The 27,034-nt window shown below is 49.0% G+C and overlaps 1 protein-coding gene across 3 annotated transcripts in view; it reads right to left on the bottom strand.

Annotated features, from left to right (window-relative positions):
* LOC135902469 (serine/threonine-protein kinase SIK2-like) overlaps nt 1–21,020 on the bottom strand; it is a 309,800-nt gene extending 288,780 nt beyond the window's left edge. Inside the window, exon 1 of one of the 3 annotated variants that reach the window (XM_070537801.1) lies at nt 20,867–21,020. In XM_070537801.1, the coding sequence (XP_070393902.1) occupies nt 20,867–20,922 (56 nt within the window). In that variant the 5' untranslated portion in view covers nt 20,923–21,020. The remainder of the gene's footprint in view (nt 1–20,866) is intronic. The other 2 variants (XM_070537800.1, XM_070537802.1) reach the window with 2 other exon arrangements.
* Nucleotides 21,021–27,034: the final 6,014 nt, after the last annotated feature.

Below are 27,034 nucleotides of genomic sequence, written 5' to 3'. Positions count from 1 at the left end.
AGAAAAGGCTATTCATCTACGACACAACTGTTCGCTGCAGTTCATACATTCGCAAAAACCCTAGATAGTAACGGTTCAAAATTTTAGATTTTAGTAAGGCATTCGACAGAGTAGTCGATTATAAACTGATTCAAAAACTTTCTTGGACAGCAGCTTGGACAGTTTCTTGGACAGCAGCTTATCTTTCGGATCGCGTGCAGTTTGTCTCAACTGAAGGTAAAAACTCCAGCTGTCTTCCCGTAACATCCGGTGTACCCCAGGGTAGCGTCCTGGGGCCATTACTGTTTCTACTCTACATAAATGACATTGTCACCGTCGTTACGCCAGGTACACAAATTAAATTGTTTGCGGTAGATTGCGTCTTATTTCGTGAAATATATTCAGTACATGACCAGACCGAACTTAATCAAAGCTTACAGAATATACAAGAATGGTGTGATAAGTCGAGCATGGCCTTGAACAAAAACAAAACAGTCTGCCTTCGTTTTACTCGCCCTTTAAAAAAAAAAATTCCTTTGAAATATGAATACACATTGACCGCTTTACCGTTAAAAGAAGTTGAAAATTATAAATACCTAGGCGTAACATTTTCTAATAACCTTTACTGGAATTTAAATATTAGTAATATTTGTTGTTCTGCCTTCCGTAAACTTTGCTTCTTAAAGCATAAACTGAGAAATTCACCTGCCAGCATTAAATTAAGTTATTTGACTTTCATCAGACCTAAACTAGAGTACGCTTGCATTACATGGTACTGTTAAGAATGGCGAGCCGCTAAGCAAGATTGCCACCTTGCCACCCGATTACGACAAGGGGTGCAAGACGCGCACCTCTCCCTCTCCGTCGCTGCAGCTGGGAGGCGTTCAAAGAAGCCGCCTTTGCGTTGGAATCCGCCGCCTTCCTCCAGCCCCTTCGACATTGTGACGGAACTAGTTCGGTGCGTGAACAATGATTCCGGAGTTCCCCAACGCGGAGCTGATTTGAAACGCATGGACAAGCTGCCGCGGGAACGACGTATTTTTGTGCTTCTCACGGTTCGGAGTGGCACGGAACAACGAGCGACCCTCGAGCGGCAACGATAGTTCCCGGAACGGCACCCGCCAACGCCGTCGTCGGGCATCAGAGCGCGGTTGCCTTTGTGTACGTAAACTGTTCTGCAGAGCAGCGGCGCGTTGGTGATGAGTAAACGAACAGTCGCCGCGTCGTAGGACCGGCGGATCGAGTGTATAAAAACTGTGGTTGTGCGAATGCTGAGGACACTTCTCTTGAGCAGTCATGTTAGACTGATTTAATTTCTGTACATAAACCCTTTTCCTCGTTCTCGATGAGAAGCACTTCTTCACTTCATCAACGATCTCAGCGTAAATAAGTTGGACGACGGCATGGGCCAGCTACCTCCGAATTCATGCCGTACTCCAATCTTGGCAAAGGACCACGGACGATGGGATTGAGCCCCCAATCCTGACAACTGGCTGACAGCGGTGAGATGGACTTTGCGACATGGTGCTGTATCTGCGGTGAGTGCTTGGTTTTTGCTTTGACTCTCTAGGCTTCATTTTGTGGTTGTTCTGTTTAGAACAGTAGGGAAGCTAGATTGTTGTGTGTTAGCTAGGTTGTGTTTTCCTAGCTAGATTTAGAGAGCAGAATCAAGGCAGTAAAGCAGCAGTCATGGAGTTAAGGACACTGCTGAGAGACGAGTTGTTGATTGTTGGTGAGGAACTGGGCCTAGATGTACGCAAGGAAATGCTCAAATCGGAATTATTGGAGCTAATTTCCAATCAAGCCAGTGAGCAAGATATTGAAATGGGATTGGGACTTCTCAAAAAGAGAGAGAAACGGGAAAAAGAAAGAGAAGAACGGGACAGAGAAAAACGAGAGAGAGAGGAACGCGATAAAGATCGCGAGTTTCAGTTAAGGAAAATGCAACTTGAACTTGAAAGCAAACGTTTGGAGTTGCCTCAAGGAAGTGAAGGCGCTCTGGGTCGATCAAGTGAGGCAGAATCGTACCGCATGGACAGGCTATTAAAGCCATTTGAGGTCGGGACCGACATAGGCTTGTTCCTAAGCAATTTTGAAAGGACTTGCGAGAAGATGAACTTCGGCCCGAGTACATGGCCACAGCGGTTGCTGTCTATGTTGCCGTGTGAGGCGGCGGAAGTAATCGCCAGACTGAGTGTGCAGGATGCATATGATTATGCAAAAGTTAAGGCTAGTCTCCTGAAGAAATACCGCCTTTCAGCCGAAGCTTTTCGGCAAAGGTTTAGGAGCACAGGCAAGAAAGATAGCGAGGGCTATCCGGAGTTTGCATATAGCTTAAAGGCCAACCTAGTCGAGTGGCTTAAAAGCGCGGAAGCGTACGACAGCAGAGACATGATCATTGAATGCATGTGTCTAGAGCAGTTTTACAAAACCATCCCCCAAGCTGTGAAACTGTGGGTGCAAGACAGAGGTAATGTAAACACTGTGGAAAGGGCGGCTGAATTAGCCGAAGGGTACGCAACCCGTAGAAAGTTGAACGCCGAGGAGGGAAACTGGGACGGTCGAAATGGACCGCGGAAACCATTTCCGTTCAAAAAGGGTGCGCAAACTAGACGATCAGAGCCTGTAGACATGGCGGAAAAGCCCGCAGAAAAGAGCGAGGAGAAACTTAACGGAGAAACCGCACAAAAGGAACAGAAAAGAAAATTCGAATCTGTTAGACCAATTCGCTGTTACAAATGCCACAAACTGGGACATATAGCTGTAAACTGCGAGAAGTCTAGCGTAGTTTTTTCCTACGTGGAGGAAAAAGATGAGAATATGGAACTTTTAAGTCCATATCTCCACGACTTGCAAGTTAATGGAAAACCATGCCGAGTGCTAAGAGACAGTGCCGCCACGCTGGACATTGTCCATCCGTCTTACGTGATGGTAGATGACTTCACCGGAGAAGTAGCATGGATAAAACAGGTTGTAGAAGAACACAGCGTGTGTCTGCCCATGGCCAAAGTCAAAATCAGTGGACCATTCGGGGAGCTAGAGACTGAGGCTGCAGTTTCCAAATTTTTGTCACTGCAGTATCCCTACATCTTTTCGAATCGCTCGAATCAGTTACTGCGTGACAGAGGGCTCAAACTGGGAGAGGGCATAGTACAGGCATTGACCCGAGGCCAAGCTCGTAAGATCGCGGCGCTTTCGGCTGAAAATGCTCAAGCTCCTCCAGCGGAAGCAGAAAAGGGCATAACTTCAATACCCGAATCCGAGCTAGGCCCGAGGGACAAAAGAACAGTTGAGGAGAGCCTGCCAGCTGACCAGCTCAATGAGAGCGTAGCACTAGAGTGTCAGAGTTCTAGCCTGCAGGAAGAGCAAGCAGACGCGCTCACAAGCGAGACAGGGTCGTTATTATCACCGGCCTCAAAGAACTTTGATCAACTCTTACGCGTGGACAGAGAGTCACTGGCAGCTGAGCAAAAGAATGATGAGAGCTTAGCTAAATTACGTGACACAGCTAAAGAAGGCATTGCTAGGCGCAACGTAACGATACATGAGAGAGGAGGATTGTTGTATCGGCATTACAGAGATCGAAAGGGTAGGATTTTAGATCAGTTAGTCATACCTACTAAGTATCGGGAGGACCTTTTGAGTCTTTGTCATGGAAATGGGTGGTCCGGCCACCTAGGCATAAACAAATCAAAGGAAAGATTGCTTATGGAATACTACTGGCCTGGCTGTTTCAAAGATGTAGAAAACTTTGTAAGATCATGCGACGCCTGCCAGCGTTCTGGTAAACCAGGAGAGACTTGGAAAGCTCCACTGAAGGTAGTGCCCTTAATAACAGAGCCTTTCAGACGGCTTGTAATAGACACGGTAGGGCCTCTTCCAAAAACAAAATCAGGCTACAGGTACTTGTTTACCATGCTGTGTCCGGCTACCAAGTTTCCAGAAGCAATCCCTTTGAAAGAGCTCAGCTCCACCGAAGTAGTAGACGCGCTTTTGACAGTGTTTGCACGAGTTGGGTTTCCAGCCGAAATTCAGGCAGATCAAGGGTCAGTATTCACGAGCGCACTGACTTCCACATTCTTGCAAAAGTGCGAGGTAAAGTTAATACACAGTTCTGTCTATCACCCTCAGTCAAACAGTGTAGAGAGGTGGCATTCGGTGCTTAAGCGAGTTTTGCGTGCGCTCTGTTACGAGCACAAGGAGGACTGGGAGAACTGTCTGCCGGCAACTTTGTTTGCTTTGCGAACGGTTCCACATGAGGCGACAGGGTTCTCACCAGCAGAACTAGTGTATGGGAGGACACTCCGGTCTCCACTGAGAATGTTAAGAGAGATGTGGGAGGAAAGAGGGGAGAGTCCAACCGTGGTTGAATACGTGCTAAATTTACTGGAGCGGCTAAGCGCAACCCAAGAACTAGTCGGAAAGAACATGGCACTAGCTCAAATGAACGCCAAAGTCTATTACGACAAGAATGCGAGGCTTCGTACGTTTGAAGCCGGCTTAACGATGAAAGCGGAAAAGTGTAGGTTTGGTTGTTCGCAGGTTACTTATCTGGGCCATGTTGTCGGTCAGGACATGAGACGGCCGGCTGAGCTGAAAATAGCTACGATTGGAGAATTTTCTCAGCCGCGCCCGAAAACGGACCTTCGTTCATTTTTGGGACTTGTGGGGTACTATCAACGGTACATTCCGAATTACTCGCAATTGGCAAGTCCATTAACAGACGCCCTCCGAAAGGGAGCACCGAGTAACGTACACTGGGATAAGGACAAAGAGAACGCTTTCCAAAGTTTGAAAACGCTATTGGTTTCTCGCCCTGTGCTTCGCGCGCCAGACTACACAAAGGAATTCATAGTTCAATGCGACGCAAGCGACAGAGGTATGGGCGTGGTACTTAGTCAGGTCGGCGACGATAACGAGGAGCATCCTATCCTCTACGCCAGCCGTAAACTAAATGTAAGAGAGGAAGCCTACAGCGCTTCAGAGAAGGAATGCGCTTGTTTGGTTTGGGCCGCCCAGAAGTTGTCGTGTTACTTGTACGGAGCGAAGTTCATCTTCGAGACCGACCACTGTCCTCTGACGTGGCTCAATCAAATGTCACACAAAAACGGCCGCTTGCTCCGATGGAGCCTCACTCTCCAAGAGTACAACTTCTCCGTTAGATATAAGAAGGGAAAGTTGCATAGCAATGCGGATGGTTTGAGCAGGCTAATTTGAATTCTGCGTTTGGGGGTCCCGCCTAAATTTTAGGGTTACTAGTGTTAATTTTATTAAGCGAAGAAGATCCCCTCTCATTTGGCAGGATTCCCTCCATGATTGCTGAATGTGTCAGCAGGAATTTGCTTCAGAAATTGGCATAGCGAAATGCAGCATTTTTTGTTTGCTTCTGCACTTATGTTGTTGTTTTTTTTTTTTTTTGAAGCCTAGCGAGTCTAAAGTGATAGCCAATGCACGCCATCTCGGCACAGAGCCGTGTTGTGGGGTTCATTTTGCAGTTGCCTGTCCTTGTTGGATGTTTTGGGGCGGTGACATCAATGCACAAGTGGTCGCTGCGAGCCAAGACATCCATCCCCCCCTGACCAGCAGCCGTTCTCTTCCTGCCTAGCGGTTGTCAGCGCTAGACAGTCGAGACTTTTCGGGCCATGGAGGCGCTGTTAAGAATGGCGAGCCGCTAAGCAAGATTGCCACCTTGCCACCCGATTACGACAAGGGGTGCAAGACGCGCACCTCTCCCTCTCCGTCGCTGCAGCTGGGAGGCGTTCAAAGAAGCGGCCTTTCCGTTGGAATCCGCCGCCTTCCTCCAGCCCCTTCGACATTGTGACGGAACTAGTTCGGTGCGTGAACAATGATTCCGGAGTTCCCCAACGCGGAGCTGATTTGAAACGCATGGACAAGCTGCCGCGGGAACGACGTATTTTTGTGCTTCTCACGGTTCGGAGTGGCACGGAACAACGAGCGACCCTCGAACGGCAACGATAGTTCCCGGAACGGCACCCGCCAACGCCGTCGTCGGGCATCAGAGCGCGGTTGCCTTTGTGTACGTAAACTGTTCTGCAGAGCAGCGGCGCGTTGGTGATGAGTAAACGAACAGTCGCCGCGTCGTAGGACCGGCGGATCGAGTGTATAAAAACTGTGGTTGTGCGAATGCTGAGGACACTTCTCTTGAGCAGTCATGTTAGACTGATTTAATTTCTGTAAATAAACCCTTTTCCTCGTTCTTGATGAGAAGCAGTTCTTCACTTCATCAACGATCTCAGCGTAAATAAGTTGGACGACGGCATGGGCCAGCTACCTCCGAATTCATGCCGTACTCCAATCTTGGCAAAGGACCACGGACGATGGGATTGAGCCCCCAATCCTGACAGTACCCATACACTACACATAACATTAAAATCATGGAGAGAATTCAGAGAAAGGCTGTTCGTTTTATTTATTTTAAGTTTAAGCATACAGATCCCACCACACGGCTAATGGTGGCAAACGACATTCCCTTCCTCCAGACACGAAGGCAGATGCTTCGCCTGCATTTGTTACAGCAACTAATTAATCGTGAATTATCCTTAGACCCCTTGGTATACGTGACCCCTTTGTCCACAAAGCGTACACGTCAGGATCACACATATGCATTAACCCCTCATTTCGCCAGGACAAATAAAAATTTTCTTTCTTCCCCAGAACAGTGCCTGAGTGAAACTCCCGACCCGCGATGTATTGAAACGTTCCTAGTGAAGTTCGTCGCTCATATGCTCTCTGTTATGCATATTTATTTGTATTTATTGTATGGCATTTATATTTCTATATTTGCGTTTTTTTTTCGTGCATTGTTTCTAATTTGTCTTGTATGCTTGAGTGCCCTAGCTTCCCGCAAGGGCCAACGTATGGTCTGCAGTATGTCATAAATAAAAAAAATGTTGCGGCCTACGTCGTCATACGCTCCGGTAATGTCTAAATAAGCCACGTATAGCGGTCTCCTTTCTTCACCGGATATTTCAATACACTGAGTAAAGAGAGAGAGAGAGAGAAAGCAAGGACAGGAAAGGCAGGGAGGTCAACCAGAAGAGCACCCTGTTTGCTACCCTACACTGGGGGTGGGGGAAAGGCAAATAGAAAGAGAAAAAATGGAGAGAATAAGCACTGAATGCGTGTGGGAGGGACACTATACACAGGGACACTATAAACGGTCTCTTAAGCAGGTGCACTTCAAGTATTGCACTTGTGCACGAATCGCTTTTCGTGCCAGTGACGGGTGTGGCCACGGTCCGAGTATCTGACTCTGTGAACGGTCTTGAGCCCAGTCGGTGCAAAGTCGCCCGCAGAGAGAGGCGTTGTACATCGTAGCGAGGGCAGGTACACAATTGGCGGCGAGGAGTTACGGAGTCGCCATCTATCGGAAGCGCCTTGCTGGCGTAGTGCGAGGGATCACGTGGCACGCTCCTCATAGGTTTTGCTGTCAGCGGTCACTGAAAACACCACGCGCGAGCTCTCCCGGACATTTCTTTAAGTAGTTTCGAAACGAGAGAAGTTTCTTAGTGTCTAAATAATAATCTTGGGCAAACTGAAAGCACACAATCGTTTACAGACGCTATCTCTTTACCGAATACGTACAATGAACGCCACTGCGCGCGGTTGCCGCGATGGAGTCTTCCGAACCGGCTTCTTGCGTGAAAGGTAGGCAAACGCCGAGAGCAAACTATGTGAAATAGATTCTTATAGTGTTTGTATAACTAAATGGAGCGTAATAGAACGAAGCCTCAATGCAGCGATCGCGCAGATTCGCAGCGACCGACTGCGCGTCTGCATGCTTGTCCGCGCACTGTTTCGATTTCTCCGCGCGCGCGTTTTCTCACCGTGCCATGAGCTTTAGGCCGCAGAATATGAGCATTTGACAGTATACAAGCAACCATTGTTGCGTGGGCGCTATCAGAGCTGTTCAAAAATAACTTCATTGTAGAGACTTCGACGCCTACGGGGACTGTATTGTGCCGTCGCGACGATTCAATCTTTCTTTCTTCTAAATTCTTTGACCTTTCAATATTATTCCTCGAGTTGCGTCGCACTGTATGTTTATCGGTGTTCTCAGCGTGCAATTTCCCGCTGCTCCTTTTTTGTAATCCAGTGCATTAATTCATAACGCAAACATGACCATATGCCATGCTTTTTTTTAAATGTACTTCTAACCGCTGCCTTTCCACTCCATTGAACTTGCCAGTATCTATAGCATCGACAAGTTCATAGACCAAACCGTCATGTTAATCGGGCAGCGGACTCGGGCGAGCGTCTCAGTGCGCGTTTTCAGAACATCGCAGACCGGGTGCCGTAGCAGAAATCTTCCTCGCGTCTGTGCTTGCTGCATACCCGAGTTGTAGCCGATGACTGTTTGCCGGTTTTATGTTTCACGAGCCAAGCTTCACGCAGCTTCTTGTCCTGCGGCTACGTGTGCTGACACCGGCCTCCGTTACGTGCGTCCGGCCCTGCGGCACCGAGCAGTAGCCGACCATGTTGCGCGCCTTCAAAGGCAGCCACTACCTATTGTAGTGCTTTGAAGCGTTGTGAAGGAGACACTCGAAGCGGGAAAATTTCACCACTGAATGAGGACCGCAGCGTACGAGGGAATTTAAACTCGTTTTCAGCTCGCTTCGGCGCGCCCGAAACAGCCGACGCGGCCGCTATGTCCACGTGATCCCTCCTAGCACGTCACGCCGACGGTGGCGCCAGCTTTTCCAGTGGTGGAGCTCGAGGCCAATAGGTGCTCGATGGTTTCCTCGCACCCAAAGGAGTCGCACATCGGGGTCTCGGCCATTCCCAAACGATCGGAGTATGTGTTCGTGAACGCCACTCCCAGCCACAAACGACACAGCAAGGTTGTTTCACCGCGGGAAAGGCTAGATGGCATTTGTAGGCGTAGCGTGGGGTCCAGTTTACGTAATCGGCAATTGAAGGCACTTGAAATCCAGAGGACTTGTGACTTTTTGAGTGCAAGTAGGCGAAGTTCCCTGGCAGCGTCCGACCTCGCCAGAGGTGTTGGACGCGTCTGGATATCTTCGTGGGCAGACCGGGCAGCCTTGTCAGCTAGGTTGTTGCCGACGATGCCACAGTGAGCAGGAATCCATTGAAATATTGACACGTGTACTTCTTCACCTTTATCGGGCGGCCACTTCTCACCACCTAACAAATGTTATCGCACAGCGCAGGACGCGCCTGCACGTAAAAGAAATTTCTGGAATGTTATCGATGGTTCCATCCGCTGTCTTTCTCCGCAGTGGTAATAGGGCGGGCGGTGGTCAGGGGTGCGCCAGACGTCTGTCTTCGTTGGGTAGCTTCGCTGGACGACGGGTGGCGAGCTGGCGGCGGCGGCGGCGGCGGACGACGGCGGAACTGCGTCGTTACAGCGCCCTGGCGCGGGCGCGGAAGGTAAATGTGAGAGCGGGCGACGGCCGGCAACGTAGGTAATCGCTTGACGCTGGGCATGTGGTAATTCCGGCTTGCCTACGGGAAGTTCCAGTCACCGCTGGATTTCTTCTTTCACGACGTCAGTGATCGAGGCAACCTGAGGCTGGGATCTTGGGAATATCGTCTGAAGTTCCTCTCGCACGACCGCTCTGATGGCCTTGAGTAGCTCGTCGGTGCCCAATCATTGAACTTCGGCGTAATTTCCTAGGCTTGCGCGGCGGTCTTATTGCCGGTTCCGCATTTCCAGTTTTCTCGATGCTCGTGGCCTCGTGAAGGAACTCTTCGATGGTCTTCGGAGGGTTTCGGATTAGTCCGGCGAAAAGTTCTTGCTTTACGCCTTTCATCAAGAAACGTATACTCTTTTCTCTTCAGACATTTCCGGGTCGGCGTGCCGGAAAAGACGGGTCATCTCTTCTGTGAAGATGGCGAAGGTCTCATTAGGTAGTTGGCCTCGGGTTTCCAGCAGAACTTCGGCCCTTTATTTTCGCACAACGCTCGTGAACGTCCTCAGGAAGTTACTGCAGAACAGGTCCCATGTTGCAAGGGTGGACTCCCGGTTCTCGAACCAATTCCTCGCAGCATCTTCCAAGGAGAAGTACAGATGTCGTAGCTTATCATCAGATGTCCAGTTGTTGAAGGTCGAGATCCTTTCGACGGTTTCGAGCCAGGTTTCCGGATCCTCCGACGTAGCTCCACGGAAGGTAGGGGACTCTCTGGGTTGTTGAAGTACGATGGGTGACACTGGGGCTGCCATTGGGATTTTGTCTTGGCCACAATCTTCTTGGTGTTCTCAGGTAGAAGTCCGTGCTCCGGGGCCAGCTGTTGTAGACGACGGCTTGCTCGATGGTCCGGGACTACGTTGGTGCTCTCTGTGCGGTCCGGGCTTGGATCACGGCTTGTTGAGGGCGTCCGGTACATGGACGAAAAGCACCTCCACCAGATATCATGTGGTAGTGACTGTGACGAACACGGTAGCAAAGCTGTAAATGGCGAAACTAAATCTTTCTTGGGCGACCTTGTGCTCTCAAAAACAAGCGTTGTCGTTCACAGTATTGCTACTGTGTTCTTTAACGTCACTACCATGTGACAATATGATGTTGTGCCCTCTTTCCAGAGCATGGTGGTGCACTTCCCTGATGTCAGATATCTGCTCGTAAGTTCTGTGGCGTAATGCAGACTTGATACTGTGAAGAGCTGCGTTAGAATCACAAAATACAACCCATTTCTCTGTTCGCTCTTCGGTGACATACGTCATAGCGGCTTGGAGAGCTGCAAGTTCTGCCGACGTAGATGTAGTCGTGTGTGACAATTTGAATCTAACTGTAAGCTACTTAGTTGGAACGACGAATGCGGCAGTTGAGCTGGTAGGTGAGGTCGAACCGTCAGTATATATATGTATGCGGTCATGATACGTCTGGTGCAGTAATGGGAGCGTAAGTTGCTTCAGAGCCGGTGATGGATGATTGGACTTTTTTGTAATTACAGCTAGGAATAGTAAAATTCACTTAAAGCTGTCGCAGGCACCACGGTGGAGATGAAGGCTTCGCCGCCGGTGTAAAAGATGATGGTATGCGCTCTTGATGAGCGGTAATCACTCTTGAAAAGGTCGCTTGAGGTCTCTCAGCTGGTAGGGAGGCCAAATGATGGTCGGGGATTCTTGACAGATGGCGAATGTGCGCTCTGAGAGAGTCGACAGCTACATGTGTCTGGATCATATGGTCTCCCGCGATGGCAATTGTTGCTGCTGTTGAGGTGCACCGAGGCAGCCCTAAACACGTGCGTGGGGCTTGACCTTGTATATGCTCTCCAAAGCGCGACAGTTCGTCTTGCATGTATTTGACAACAGTGGTAGTCTATAACGTAGGAGTCCGAGAAACAGTGCCCTGTACTGTTTCTCTGCATCATAGAATGGAATGGTGTACCCCAGTTTTTCCCGCAGAGAAATTTGAAGACCTGTGCAATGGCAGCTAACTTCTTCAGATAGACGCAGTGAGGGCTCCACGAGAGGTTGCGGTCAATGATTATACCCAGAAAGCGATGCGTCTTAACATAGGATACAGCTTGACCATTGATTGAAACCGGATACAATGCCATTTGTTTGCGCGTAAAGCCAACCAATGCGAACTTTTCAGGAGACACACTGAGGCCTTGTTCTCGGAGATAGGACGCCGTCATGGTTGCCGCCCGCTGAAGTCTGGCTCGTACCTGAGGGTGAGTCACCGCAGAGGCCTAGATGCAACTGTCGTCGGCATATATTGCGACATGAACTGTCTGCGGTAGGTACTCCGCTAGTCCTACCACGACGAGGTTGAACAAAGTAGGGCTCAACACTCCACCCTGCGGCACACCATGGCAGATGCAATGTTCTGAAGTTGGACCATCTTCGGCCTGTAGGAAAAAGCACATCTCTGTCAAATAGTCCCGAACCCACTGGTACATCCGGCCACCAACTCCAACAGTCTCAAGTGAATTCAGTATGGCCTCATGAGCGACGTTGTCGTGTGCTCCTTTTATATCTAGAAAAAGTGCCACTGATAGGCACTTGAGGCTTTTTTGTTTTTGGATCGAGGTTACGATGTCAATGACGTTGTCGATGGACGAGCGACCTCGACGAAAGCCCGTCATGGCGTCCGGATAGATGTTGAAACGCTCTAGGTACCATTCCAAGCGGGCAAGAATCACTCTTTCCATCACGTTGTCGACGCAGCTCGAAAGCGCAATCGGACGATATGATGAGAGCTCAAGTGGAGACTTTCCATGTTTCAGAATGGGGATCAAGCGACTCGATTTCCATTGTTTAGGAACGGCGCCGTTCTGCCAAGACTCATTGTGGTAGTTGAGCAGCTCTTCGCATGCGTCTTGTCCATGGTGGCAATAGGCAGCATGCGTGATGCCATCAGGTCCTGATGACGAAGAACGCGCCTGCAGGTCGTCAACGCAGCATCAAGCTCTTCGAGTGAGAATAGCACGTTCATTTCTGGTACACGTGCCTCACGGATGTCATTCAGTGCTGTATCGGTAATGATGGCCAGGGACCCAGCCACCCGTGCACAGAATTCTTCAGCCACTTGAAGTTCTGAGCGGAGTTGGCAGAGGGCCAGAGCAGCAAAGGGCTTCCTTTGATACGGAGATGAGCGCAGACCCCTAACCGTTCTCCATATGTGCGAGAGCGATGTTCTGGGATCAAGCTACTGACAGAAAGTTCTCCATCGCTTGTCTTCCAACTTATCCACACGACGCTGGACTTTCTTTTGCATGTGTCGTGAAGCCCTCAGATCTAAGACGGACTTCGTTCGCCAATACCTCCCCTCCGCCGGTCGGCGTGCCGCACGCAGCCTCTCCAGTTCCATGGCCAAGCCTGTTCGCCTTGCTGATTTTGTAAGCGAGCAGATGGATGTTTTCAATGCCACTGCGATTGCATCTTCGATAGTGTGTGAGAAGCCTTCCCGACAAGCGTCATCCATATCCTCCTTAAATTTTGACCTATCAACTGTACGCGAGACAGTTGAAGAGCGTTCCTCAACTCCTTTAATCTTTATATATGTTGGAATATGGTCGCTTCCATGTGTCTCTATGTCCGTAAATCACTGGACGCTCAAGGCAAAGAACCGCGACACCAATGTTAAGTCCAAGCAGCTCCTATAGGTCGTGCCTCGCAGAAATGTAGGGCTGCCGTCATTCACACAGCACAAATCATGGTCGACAGTAAAGGAGGCAAGACTCCTGTCTTGGGAGTCAATTTTAGTGCTTCCCCATAGCTGGTGATGCGCGTTGAAGTCACCTGTGATAACCCAGGGGCCATTATTCATTAGTAATATTTACTTAAGTCGTTCGCCGTCAAAGTTACCCGCTGGGGATATGTAGGCTACAATTATAGAATAAATAACACATCCTTCTTTTGGACATTCAGGCAGACATATCGGTTTTCGTCATGAGGCTGTATACCACGTTAGCGACATATGTAAGGTCCGTGCGGATGTAGATGATTACTTTCGTGCTCGCACCGCATGTGGACGAGACGAAAGATTCGTAACCGAATAGTCTTAGTGGAATTAATGTATTTGGTTCGCAAATGACCAGCATGGGGAAGCGATACGCAAAAAATGAATTGACGAAAGTCTGATATACGGGTCCGGATACCCCTGGCATTCTACTGAAAGATCGACGCACCTTTAACTTCAGTGCGGAAGAGGACTATTGGTCGAGCCATGATGCTTGAGAGATACTAGCAAGCACTGGATTTAGTGCATCCGGTATTTGCAGAGCACTGCGAGCTGCTGGTGTTTCCAGCTTGTTCAGTACGATGCGCATTGTATTAATTAGCGATTGCAGCATATCAGCCACCTGCCTGTCTTGGTCGCACAAATCACCGACAGTAGACGGCGGAGGTCTCCAGCAAAAGTTTGCTGTGAGTCTGTTGGTGAATGCTGTCGTTTCGGTAAAGCCGGCCAAGATTCTACAGATGTGGTCTTCTCAGTGGCTTTGTTCTTCGCGGTCCTTTCCACAGTGTCTGGCCTGGGCGGTAGAGGAGGAGGTGGTGTTGTAAGAAGTGGCATGCGCGTCGCAAAGGCAGCAGCCTTCCTTGAGGAGCGCCGGCGACGGGAACGTCGCTTCCTGATTTTGTCGGCGGCTTCACGATGAGATGAATGGTCTATCGCCATTTCTTTCAAGATGGCCATTTCCTTCTTGATATGTGGGCATTTCTTCGATGAAGCTTCATGAGACCCTCCGCAGTTTATTTCATTACAGTTGCGCCACATTTATCTGCAGCGTGGGGCTCGGCGCAGCGGGGGCATGCTGCCCGATTTTCGCAGACGCTGCTCACGTGTCCCAGTTTCATGCATTTGCGGCACTAAAGAGGATTCGCAATGAAAGGCTGCACTGCATGTCTGAAGTGTCCCACCTTAACATGCGAGGGTATATATATTTACCCTTGAATGCAATTTTCACGCAGCGTGACTTGCCTAGCCGCTTAACATCAACGATGACTGACCTCATCATTGGCTGGCTTGATAAGAATCGGCAAATCGTTATTAAGGATGGCGACGTCCACATCGTAGATAACGCCAGTGACTACGTCAGAACTCAGAGGGATATGTGAGAGCGCACCTGAATGCCATCGAGGTCCGTTACGCTGCGGGGAGTGGTCATAGCAGCCGCATGCTGGATATCAACTGCAAGTAGATTTTTTCGGGTGTTCACTCGAATGTCCGATATTTCGTTTGGCACCAGGGCTTCCAGTGACATCGACACAGATTGCCTGTTAAGTAGTTTCATGTTGACGGTGGGAAGCAGGGGCACAAATTTGATGGTATTGGCGTGCGGCCTCTGCGTGTGTCTTACTGTTTGCGTGCTTGACGATGAGGACCTCCTGGTGTTCCTTCTCTTCGCTCTGCGGCTCTGCACAACCTGGAAGTCGTCATCGGAAGTGTCCTCACTGCTGAGAGAGTAAACATGGGTGTCCTCGCTGTTGCTGGCATGCTGACCGATCCGTTTCCTGGAGGCGGCCGCCGCTGACGCCGCCGTCGCCGGCAGACGTGCGGGGTCGTCCACTTCCATCACGACCGAGCAGGGAGCGAGGACCAGCGGATGAGCTTAGATTTGCACAGAAATAAACCGGAGCTAGAAAGAACAGCGCTGTATCAAGAGCACTTCGTCACCGTCCTCACTGAGTAAAGAAAATAAGTTATCAACCAGGCGCCTATACCGATTCTGAAGCCATCCTGAATTTCTCCCAATATGCCACATACTCTGTGTCCATGCTTTCACAGCCTATAGAGGCGCCACTGATGGCCACATAGTGGGGGCTTTCGAAAGTATACGCTCGGAATGAGGTCGCAGACGACAACGCTTTGCAGCAAGGAGGGTTGAAATTCGCGGCTGCGATTTTCCTTTTGTTCAGGTGCCAGAACACTACTTTAGTGAAGACAGCTGCAGGAGATGCGCAGACCCCAACGGACATGTACACGATGTTACCGGAGTTTGGGACAGCCCGTTCGCATATAGCACCGCGTGCGTCCCGCAGACAAGCGCTACGAGGCCCCGTCAACGAAGTGGAGCTGATGTTAGGTATCCGCTTCGTTTTGTTGACTAGTGCGATGTCTCATTCGCATTTTTTTTTATTCTACCCTTACCGTAATATGTTTCTGTACCTCAGTAATAAGGCACACGTTTTTGGTACAAATTTATATCTCAAAGGACTCCGAACGGCGCAATGACGACACACATTGTAGTGATCGTAGTATACGACGAATACACATTGCATCGTCGTATAATTGCCGTCAAAGTTGCTCCAATAAGAGTGATCACGAATTGGTTCATGGAAATGTGCATACTAGTCAACGAATTCGTCAAACGCATGGGTGAATAAAAACGCTTGTTAGGGTTGCACCGCAGTTGCAATTGCGCGGTGTATATGTCGACGGAATGCCATTCTCGCAACCTAGGATTTCCTTAGAGATCTGCTTGGAAACGCATACGAAGCTAACGTCTTGCCAAGTTCGAAGTATATTATTTGAAGCTAGGGAATAAAGAAGCCACACGATCCATTTAAAGGCAAAGCAACACCGGCCCAGGGAGATGGGCGCTGGCGGTATACGGCCTGTTCTTGTCCTTTTACAGAGCAGGCACTGCACACCTACGCTATAATTCAATTGAATACAAAATGCACACGCAGAGAGGTCCTATGCGTGCAAAGTATGCTCAGACAGCATCAAGGTGCAATGACTTCACAAATATAACACGAATATTTCAGCGAATATTGTCGCCAGGGGCTACCTCTTTTCTAACATATTTCAACCGCGATGCCGAAGATACCCTTTCACAAATTTTCCAAGCAACCACAATGTTAAGCAGTTAATAAAGCTGTTAAAAAGCACTTGTACTTAAACATCCCGATTAAAACAGCGTGGTTTAAGCACCTTATACAAACGCGGCATGGCTAAAACTTCGTACTTGAAAAAAATCGACACCAATTCTGCATAAAGTCACTGTATATAGCAACAGCTCAAAATGGGCGAAGCCACTCATAAAACATATCCAAAAAGCATGAACTGTGTGACAACTGGTGCGACGAGTTAACGGGCCGCATAAAACCCTCAAAATCAGTCCTTGCAAGCCTCAGCAACTTGAGGGGATTTGGGAATTCGACGCGCCTTTGCGCGAGTGCATTCACCTGTTCTGCCATCCCTACGTGCACCCGCTTCTCACTCCAAACCGGTCATCAGCGGTGGCGCTCCACTCGCGACGGTTCGCGGTGAGGGCGGGGGCGCTGTACTCTCGTGGCGGACAGTGTTCTTGTATATGCTTCCGCAGGGAGAAAACCATGACAGGAACACTAGTAGCAGATAGGGTGCCTAAGGTGCCTCGATGCGCGCGCCACGGCGGCGGAGGGGGGCGCGCGCATCGAGGCACCCTAGTGGCGGAAGCGTGTCTCTCTTCTCCCTTGGGACTGCGCCGGTTACGTACATTCCTCCATGCGTACATGCTTCCTCTCGTCCGCCGACGCCTTGTGACTAGGACTTGAGCTCACGCACGGTGCCTTTGCCCGTGCGGGGAGCGCGTACCTTGTGTCCATCCTGTCAGGACCCTAAGCCGAAAAACGGGTGCCTAGTGCTCGCGCGAGGTCGTACCACGAAGGTCGTATATTGCACGAGCGAGTTGGCCCATTGGTTATCGCGGGAGCGAGTTGCGGAGCCGCCAGGACTTTTCCTAGAGGCGTGTCCCAGCCTGAGCCTGTGCTCTCGCAGTGACCTGCTATGGGCGTCCCCGACTATATTTTCCCCCCTTGTTGAGGGAACCCTTTGGTTCCCCGCCGCCCTGGGAGTGGGTGTCTGTGCTGTGTCGGGTGCCGCCGGATACAATGAACTGTTTCCGTTAACTCAGGCTCCGGTTTCCTTTAACTGAGACGTGGCCCTATGGCTCGCTAATGCCGAAACCGCGTTTGTAGGTACTCCTTGAGACCCCAAGACCTCACAATCTTCAACACACACAACGCGATACATTAAACTGTCTCCTACTATGGGGTCTTGTAAATTCTCATATACGGCCGTCACTTCTTCAGTGAACAATAATTCAAGGTCACACGAAGTTTCTTCAGGTGCAAGAAATATATATATATATACACACATGGGGGGGGGAGCTAGTCGGGCCCGAGGTCCCCCCCCCCCGGCGAAGAATGAGAACTTTCCGCCTATGTTGTTTCCACTTGCCCCGTCTAGCCTCTGCAAGCGAAATTCCTACCGTGCGTTCTCCCATATACTGTTCTAATACCATACCGAAGCTGGACGATCGCGTGACGCATGTGTCACGGACCTCACCTTCTTTTCTTCCTCGCTTTCTTGCTGCGCGGCTCACATGACGGTCGCGCGCGCGAGCTGTTGCGTTTGTCACGTTTCGCGCAGCGCACAATTTTACGCGCTGTGCACGAGAACACATGACTAGAGGAACACTGAGGCAGACGTAAGCGGATCGCAGAGCATGATCGCGCGCTGGAACGCGGTAGAAAATGATATTAGAGAATTTTGGAACAGGGGCCCCTAACGTTATGGGTCCCCAATGAAATAGCGTCGAAGCCACTGCGCATGCGCGAGATGCGAACAACGTCTTCGGTTTTCCGTCGGGCACACTAGTTCACTGATTTAGCAAGAGTCCCAAAAGCTGCCCCGAAAGCTTCGCGTCAACAAACATAAAGCACCAAACTGAGCGCGATTCGTGTTGCCATGTTTTGAGACAACCACCACCACCTTACTGCACGCGCTGAACGCTCAGCTAAAACCGATTCTTCTTCTGTTCAACTGCTGGACCGGAGCGAGTGTACGTGAGCAGAGCGGCGAGCATTCTGCTATATATAGCTGTCCTTGCGAGAAAAAAACGGCTGCTAGCAGCAATCTATTTCACAGTACACTGTAGCCGTTGTTTGACAGTACGATACAGGGCGTTAAAAATTAAGCTTTATGGTTTTCTTAAAGTTAGGCTTGACCGGCACGCGAAGACCACGTGTGCAACTAAGTTATGTGGCCAGTGGCACACAATGAGACAGGATAATTATCGCTGTCCGCAGCCCAATTAAATAAAATTGAATATTTGCCTTTTCGTTGACTGCGGTAAGTGGATATATATGCATTGAAAAGTTAGAGGAAGTCGTGCTTCTGCACAGTATAAGTTGTAAGAATTCCTCTAGCGTGTCTGTGCTCCGAGCTATACCACTCCAAATTTTAATTGTCGTTCGCATGATCACGCATGCAAGGGAGTTAGGATTGGCGCAAAGGTCCTCCCTGATGTGACGCGACTGTTGCGTGCGGCGTTCAGTCTGACAACGGGGCGGAGGCATTGGCAAGGATGATAACTGTACCCCTTCCCTTTTCGGCTGGCGCAATAAAAAATCGTGGAACCCGGAACCGCTGTCGTAACACGCGACCGCGCAGCCTGTGACGATGGCAGCAGCTGCCATGCCGAGATAATAGCGCGAGCGGAGAAGCCGGAGGGCAGTGCGCGTGCGTAATGGTGACTAGACTAGCGGGCAATGTCCTTGCCTGGGCTACGCAAATAAAGTGACTGCTGATTTTCGAATAATATACGTTTTATTGAGAACAAGAGTAACAACTGCACGGCACACCGCGCTGTCATATCTTGATTTCGCCAACCGAGAAGGAAAGGGGAACAGTTATCATCTTTGCCTATGCCTCCGCCCTGTTGTCAGACTAAACGCCGCACGCAACAGCCGCGTCACATCAGGGAGGAGCTTTGCGCCAATCCTCACTCTCTTGCATGCGTAATCATGCGAACCACAAATAAAATTTGGAGTAGGATATATCGGAGTACAGACATATTATAAGAATTCTTCCAAGTGAAACCGTGTAGAAACACGACCGCCTCTAACTTTTGAATACAAACGCAGACACTTACTGCAAACAAAAGATGTTAATTATTCAATTTAATTAGTTAGGCTGCTGACAGCGATAATTATAATCTTTGTGTCCCCCTCGCCAAATAACTTATTTGCACAGGCAGTCCTACGCGTGTTTCCCAGTGCCTAATTTTAAGAAAACCATAAAGCTTAATTTTGAACACCCGGTATATAGCACACTCTTCTACAGCCACCTATATAACCATGTGACGTAACTCCGGTGCACTGCCACTGGCACCTTTGGAACGGTGGACGTTGACAGGGAATGAGAAACGTAAATATTGACACGTGGACTTGTTTATCTTTTACGGGTGAGCGCTTTTCACCGCCTATAGTGTTATCGCTCAGCGCGGGACACGAGCGCATGTATAGGAAGTTTCTCGAATGTTATCGATGGTTCTGTTGTCGCCGAGGCTTGTGTATTGTGATTGCACGTGCGACGCGAATTGTGTAGAACTTTCTGTAAGGCACACGGGCGCCGCCGATTACTCTGGAACCTTCGATGACTCGCGTATAAAAGCCGACGTGCTTGGCCGGCAGATCAGGTTTCGACGATCGCCGACCGCGTTCGCCGCTATTGCTGTGCTTTGAGTGTAGCCTGTTTTTGAGGGCACAAGTTAATGAAAAGTTAGTTTTGTCATTCACAGTTTTACAGCTGTGTTATTCACCGTTACTACTACGTGACATCTGGTGAAGGTGCTAGTGCGTTCATGTACCGAACGCCCCCACAAAGCTGTGATCCGAAAGCCACGAAGACAACACCAAAGTCGCCACGGACCAGCGAGTTATAGCTGCGGGCTGCAAGGACTACGCCCGGAGCAAGGAATTTTGCCTGAGAAGACCAGGAAGTGCACGGTCACGACAGCAGCTACAATAACAGCCGAACCAATCCTGCTGCAGCAGCCCAGACAGCCACCGACGTTCCGCGGTTCAACATTCGGCTGGAGTTCAACAAAGCTGGCTGGAGACGTATGAGAGGGTCGCTATATGTTTAACAGCTGGAACAGCGACGACAAGCTGCGACATATCTATTTCGTATTAGAAGACGCCGCCTCGATCGAGAAGCCACCTTAACGACGCGAGACCTGTTCCGAAGCGGATTCCTGCAGACCTTCACAAGTGTCGTGCTCAAAGAGCGCGCCCAAGCTCTACTAGAAACCCGAGTATACTCGGGTTTCTTGTAGAGCTTGGGCGCGCTCTTGCGGCTGCCCAGTGAGACTATAGCGATCTTCACGGAGGAGATGGCCCGTCTTTTCCAGCACGCCGACCCGGAAATGTCGGAGGAGAAAAAAGTCCGCTTCCTGATGCGGGGCGTCAAGATAGAACTTTTCCCCGGACTGATCCGCAACAGCCCGAAGACCATAGCCGAGTTTTCTACAGAGGCATCGACGATTGAGAAAACTGTGGAAATGCACACTAGGCCATATAACCGCCAAATGCTCAATCCACAGTGCGCCATCCAAGCACTGGGTTCCGACGACCTTCAAGATACCATCAGAGCCATTGTGCGCGAACTGCGCAAGACCTTACCTTCGTCGCAACCCCAGGTGGCCTTGGTCACCGACAATGTCAAGGATGAACTGCATCCATTACTCGGAGTTCCTCAGGTGCCGCCCCAATCGCCGCAACCCCAGCCAGGAACAATGACATACGCCGCCGTCGCCCGCCGGCACTGTCCAGCTCCGCGCCAGTGCTACAAATTAATCATTGTGACAGACGGAACGGTGCTTGCCTGGCTCTCCTAGAACGATGCCAATCCGAAGTCACAATATACCGGCATTCCATGCATACCACAGCACAGCAGCGCCAGATTTCCCTCTGGGTAATATAGTGAGAAACTTTGTCGCCTTTGCTCGCTTCGCCAGCTGCGTCGCATGCCTGATAACATGTCGGAGGATTGAAAAGGAGAGTTCGCGTGGACCGCAACCACAGTTGAGGCGGCAGTACGGACGGCGACAATTATGATAAGCAGGAGGAGGCCTGGAATCGACATCGGAACGAGATGAAGAGGAAACGAATCGCCCAGGAAACAGACGAACAGCGTGCCGAACAACTGGCTAAACGCCACAACATAGCTATACAACCAACGGGCAAAAGCCCGAGAATGAGAAAAATACATGTGTTGAAATACTTGTGTACCATTCTTTGCATCAACGCGGTGGAAAGACAGGAATATATTATCTTTTCGTGAAATGAGCAGACGACGCGCATCGGATAACAAACTTCGCATTTGGAAAAGGGGAAAACTGATACTATACCAGTTTGTTCGTAGCACTTCACTCGGTACTTTCTTCCAGGAGAGCAGAACGTTGCTTTCAATATCTTGCTGGCATTTCAAATTGCGAAGTGTGCTTTGTTTATGCAGGAACTTTGATAAATTATAGTGATGCACATTTACGCTTCCTTTGGTTTTGTTTGTTAATAGGGTTCTGCCCCAGCAATAGTGTTACTAATGATTGTACTTTTGTGTTACTAAAATGTACTTTTGTCTGCATGCATGTAGGGGGAATGACAACTGTCTCGAAGGGTCTCCGGTTGATCATGACGCATGCTATGCCACGAGGTGATGCATCGTTTTCGAGCATGCTTTAGTTTAGTGGTGCAAGCAGAAGATGCTGTTTTCTCATTCAACGCGTTGAGTAGTCAGTTCATTTACTCGCAATAAATTTAGAAACTACAGTAAACAGCGCTCGTTCCAGCTTTGGAGCGTTCGACCTGTGTAGAAGCGTCGCTAGATCGCTTCAATTTCGACACTATGCACACACCGAAATTTCATTACAACTCGTTCAGTTCGTTTCAAGTCATGCATTTATACTAATACGTAACTTTGCCTAAAAGAAAACCTTCACTAAATTTTGGAAACCTGTTGGAAGAAACTCTACTTGGACTGATTGGTTGTTATTCACTTCTCGCATTTCACTTGGGTGTGTGAATTTCTGCGGGCGGCGGATGTCTGCTGCGTTCGCAAGCCTGAGCCCTACCTCAAACACTGCATACTGCAAGCATGAACGAGCACCAGTCATCGGACGCAGATGGCCTTATCACACGTATCAGCTAACTATAAAAAGAAAGGTGCGGCTTCAACTCAAAAACGGAATTCCCATTTGTTTTAATCGCAAGACACACTGACCGGGCAACGTTAGTTTTTAGCCTTCGTGCAGAATATCCGAATTCAGCTACTAAAAGCAAGACAGATGTTACTGCCTATATATAATGCGACATGCCATATGTGATATACTACAAGATGAGTCACAGTGCAGAGTTTCCTATGAAGATCGAAAACAATCGAGTATCTTACCTGTACCAGTAGAGCAACGCCGCGAAGAAGTGTTGGCACCTTTCGGAGGCCCGCTATGCACAAACACCTCCCTTTTTTTAGATCTCCGGTTCGCTTGAAAGGATCTTTGTCATTTAAAAATCTGATGTGGCTCGCTGGGCAGGTCAGACTTTGGAATACACAGCGCAACGATTCCCGCGACTTCGTCGGTGAAATCCTTGAGACCGATGAAAACAAGGTAATCGGCAGCAAGGACCCTTTTCGGTTTCGATGAAACACATTGACTCAACGTCACGAATGAGAAACGCGTGACCAAGCAAAAGAGCCGCCAGATTGCGGATTGGGGTCGAGTTTGTTTACACTCCGACGCTGGCTGCCTGTGCGGTGAAGCGGCAGGCATGGACGCCCCATTTCGCTGTCTCTGAAGGGGCAAGGTTCTGACTGGTGTTGTATAAGTTGCAAGTCACTTTATTTTGTCGCGACGATAAATTGGAATTTTTTTACAAGCACTGCTTCAGGAGGGCACATGTAACCGGCAAACGGGGGCCTCAGGAGAGCACTTGTGGTTATAATAGAGCAGGCCGTGCAGGATCTCCAGGGCACCCAAGGCGTAGCAGGGGGATCAAAGCTGGAAGCAGGGCGGCCCCCGTGGGTTGGGGCTCGCTGCTTCTAGCTTTGATTCAATCTATAGTCGCTATGAAAAAAGCGACCCGCACTAGGTTTTCTTTGAGTAATGCAATTGCTCTTATTTTTTTTAAATTAAGTGCATGATAGTTAACTGGGGCATCCTGTATATAATTAGGACTTCCGCGTGCAAGTGACGATGTTTCCATTCCTAATAAATGTTGTAAATTATGAGAAGAGTTTTTTTTTATCATGAGTCATTAGCATTGCTTAATGGAAAGAGAAGCAATGCTGAGACACATATCCCTCACGTGCATTTCACATGCAGTTGATAAAAGACTCTGCCGAAGGGGTCACTGGAGTCTGCACGTTTCTTTTTCAGGGTGAAAAAGCATGCAAAGCAATTTGAAACGAGGTGAACGTATAGCAACATATTCATTCTCTAAGCATAGGCTATTTATACCTTTAGAAAAAATTTTGAATTTGCCACCTCCTTTTATTTAAAATATAATAAACTTTGTCCTGCTTATATATTTATATATATAGCATATGTGCATGGTGTTTCAGCAGAAATTTAAAACAATGTTGAAGTGACAAAATACAGATGAGGCAGCCACCGCTGGTAGTTCTAATGTGGTTGTTCTCCTATTGTCAGGGTTTGCAGAAATAAAGCAAAGTATGAATTAAAATCTATGCACATCTGTGCCAACAATGATGCAGTAAGCTCGTAGCCTTATTTTAAGTGAAAAGGTTGAGGCAAGTGACAAGAAACCTCAAATGATGTGGGTGAAAAAACTCTGGCAATGACTTGTTAGGTGGGCGCTGCTAGGCACTGAGCACCCCCCCCCCCCCCCTAGTAGTCGGCGCCTATGAATTGACAAGGGTGGCATAAAATCGAATGGAAAAAATTACTGCATATTATACCGGCCCAGGGAAGTATAGCTTAAAATAACACTAATTTCCAGGAATAATGTTTTCGGCGTGTGTAACGAGGGGATGGATGAGTCACGACATCATGATACTCTGGCTCGCTCCATACCGGTGAACGCTGCGGCCGCCATACATGGCCGTAGCCAGAAGAAACGCGCAGCGCTGTTGTTATTAATACGAAAGCATTAGATGACTCATGAGGCAGAATATCCGTCTTAGTTGTCGGCATGACCACACGATGGTGGAAAAAGGCTATGAACCCACGACCTTCGGTGTTGAGCTGAAGTTCAGGCAAAGTTACTGTTGCGATAGCGTTAAGGCACTCGAACCTATGACCTTTGGTGGGAGTTGAATGCACAATCTTTGGTGTTAATAAAGGCACCGTTAATTAAAATAGTTAACACTCGAACTCCCGACCATTGGTATTAAGGAGAGACATGGGTTGTGGAGATTATTTCCTGCATCTTATGGCCAAATCTGATAAAAATATAAACAAGCTTACTTAGTTTTTCGTGCTGATTTCAAATATGCAATAATTTTTCTTGTAGGTCTATTAGTTCAGGAGACTGACAGTGCTGCCACTCTATTGTTTCCGAAGACAATGGAAGAAAACCTGCTCACCAGAAAGTGAATATTATTGCATAGCTAGATTCTATAATGTGCAATAACTGCAATGCTGCAAAAAGTTTTCAAATGAAATTCTAATTAGCCATTCTGCAGGTGATCAAAATTCTTTCCTTGACCTAAGGCTACTGCACCAAAAGAAAATTAATAAAATGGAAATATACATGTGCACAAATTTGAAATTCTGCTCCCAGCACTTTGTAATATGTAGATTAGGCTTTCTGCTAAAGAAAGAATTAGTGCTCTAGCTGTTCTAGATCATGAGATATCACTCCGACAGTCTAGTAAAGTGACCCAAAAACATGTTTTGAGAAAAGTGAGAAAATGTGCAAAACCCTACTTTATCTACAAATTTACAGCTGGAACAGCTCAGTAGGCACCAGGCATGTAGTCCTGCTGACTCTCAGCCCCTGTGTGCCGCTTTTTGGGGGACTGGCGCAAATTTTCTGATGCTTTGCACTTCTTGGCTGATGCTGCCATTCGACGCCTATCTTTCTCGTCCATGAGGGTGCGACTTTGCTCGCTCGGATTCAGACATACTTCTTTCATTATGTCCTTTGAGGCCCTTGCATTGCCTGCATTGAACTTTAATACTGCCTCTGCCACAGCAGCCTCCATCATGAATAAAGAAGCGTGCCGGTCTTTTGGCGCCAGTGCCCAGATCATCGAATGCAGGCTTTCGTTGTTATTTTGCATTTTACCACGCTGGCAACGTTGCAGCAGTTTCTTGCCTGAAAGATGTTCAGATGGGACGTACAGCCTGACACACATGAGGAGGAAGCTTTCGAGAATGTTTTGGAACCGGCTCACCCTTGGCTGCTGCAGCATTTTGCTTGCACCAGGAGTTTGGGCCTGATGGACAAAGAGTGTGATTAGCCACATCATCATTTGATGTAATGTGATGATATGTGGCCACCACTGCACTTTGAGTGGCATCTACCTCTCCTTTGTGCGTCTTCAGAGCCCATCCATAGTATAAGGTTAACTTGGAGCTAGAGTCTGCTGTCAAGCGGACCTTTCCATCAAGACTCTCAATGTCCAGAACTTCTGTGTTTTGCCACCAAGTTGCGCAAAGCCGTCCCTATGCGCTTTTGCACGTGATTCATGCAGTCCTCTTTTTCAATTGGGATATACCCATGCACTTCATCATCTTGTAAAGCGAGATAACTGCGGCTGTGCCAGTCACAAAGCACCGTTGTATACCAGATTGTGCTGCTCCAATGATCACCTGAAAAGGATGAGGGCAGCTTCCACCTCTATCTCCCCAGCTTTCTTATTAGTGTTCTACTGCCACTTGTGGCCATTCTTCCAGGCTCCATAGGAAGGGTCACTCTCCTGAGGCTCTGACTCGCACCCAGCACAGAAATTGCTCAATACAACAAAGTCGAGCACACGTCCGCTGAACAACTCGATCACGGTGCCGACGCCAATATGGGACGTATGACCGCAGGTCATCCATGACCCATCATACGACATCGCAATGTTCCCAGTATGACCCACGTTCAGTTCGGCGTAAAGTTTGCAAACCGACCGCACGCAGTCACTCGTCAGATTACGCGCTGCGCGATCGACCGCTGGCATCAACTTCGTCTTCACGTAGCGCTGCCAAGTTTTCGTGTGAAGAGCCCGATGGCTGATGCCCATTAACGAGAAAACGTCATTGAACACGGTCTGTTGGTTCCCCATTGCCTACATGGCAAGCATAGCCAAAAAGTTCACAGCAAAGGGTTTCATTCGTTTAGCACTGTGAACGCGCGACGAGCTCCACACCGACGCAATCTCTCCACAGTTTGTGCACATAAAATGCAGCTTCACGGCGAGTCCGTATTCCCGCTCGTCTCGGACGATTTCTAAGGCACCACTGCAGATGTTGCAGTGCGCAAACATTAATAAAGTGTTCATGGCACTCAAATCCACAATTGTAAACGTAGTCCCATCAGGCGGGCGAAGTGCATCGTCGGTACTGTCACCCACAAACTTGTGTTTCCTCTCCGTCGCTGGAGTGGAAGACAACTTCGATAGCTTTGCTTTGGCTTTCGCTTCTTCTTCCTCCCACTTGCTGGTAAATCGTATCTTGCCGTAGACGAGCACTGGTCGAAGGGTGCACGGCAGACGGACTTGTCACAGTATCCGCAGCAGCCGATGCGGTCGTTAAGCCTGCCGTTGCTGTATCAACGATTTCGGCATCGGACGCTGAGGTTGTGGCGTCCTGTGCGCTTTGCAGTGTTGAGCAGCATTTTTTG

The sequence above is a fragment of the Dermacentor albipictus genome, chromosome 4 (genome assembly GCF_038994185.2).
Source record: "Dermacentor albipictus isolate Rhodes 1998 colony chromosome 4, USDA_Dalb.pri_finalv2, whole genome shotgun sequence".
Classification (NCBI taxonomy): domain Eukaryota; kingdom Metazoa; phylum Arthropoda; class Arachnida; order Ixodida; family Ixodidae; genus Dermacentor; species Dermacentor albipictus.
Note: the sequence above shows the minus strand (reverse complement) of the source record. Positions and strands in the feature narration are given on the sequence as shown.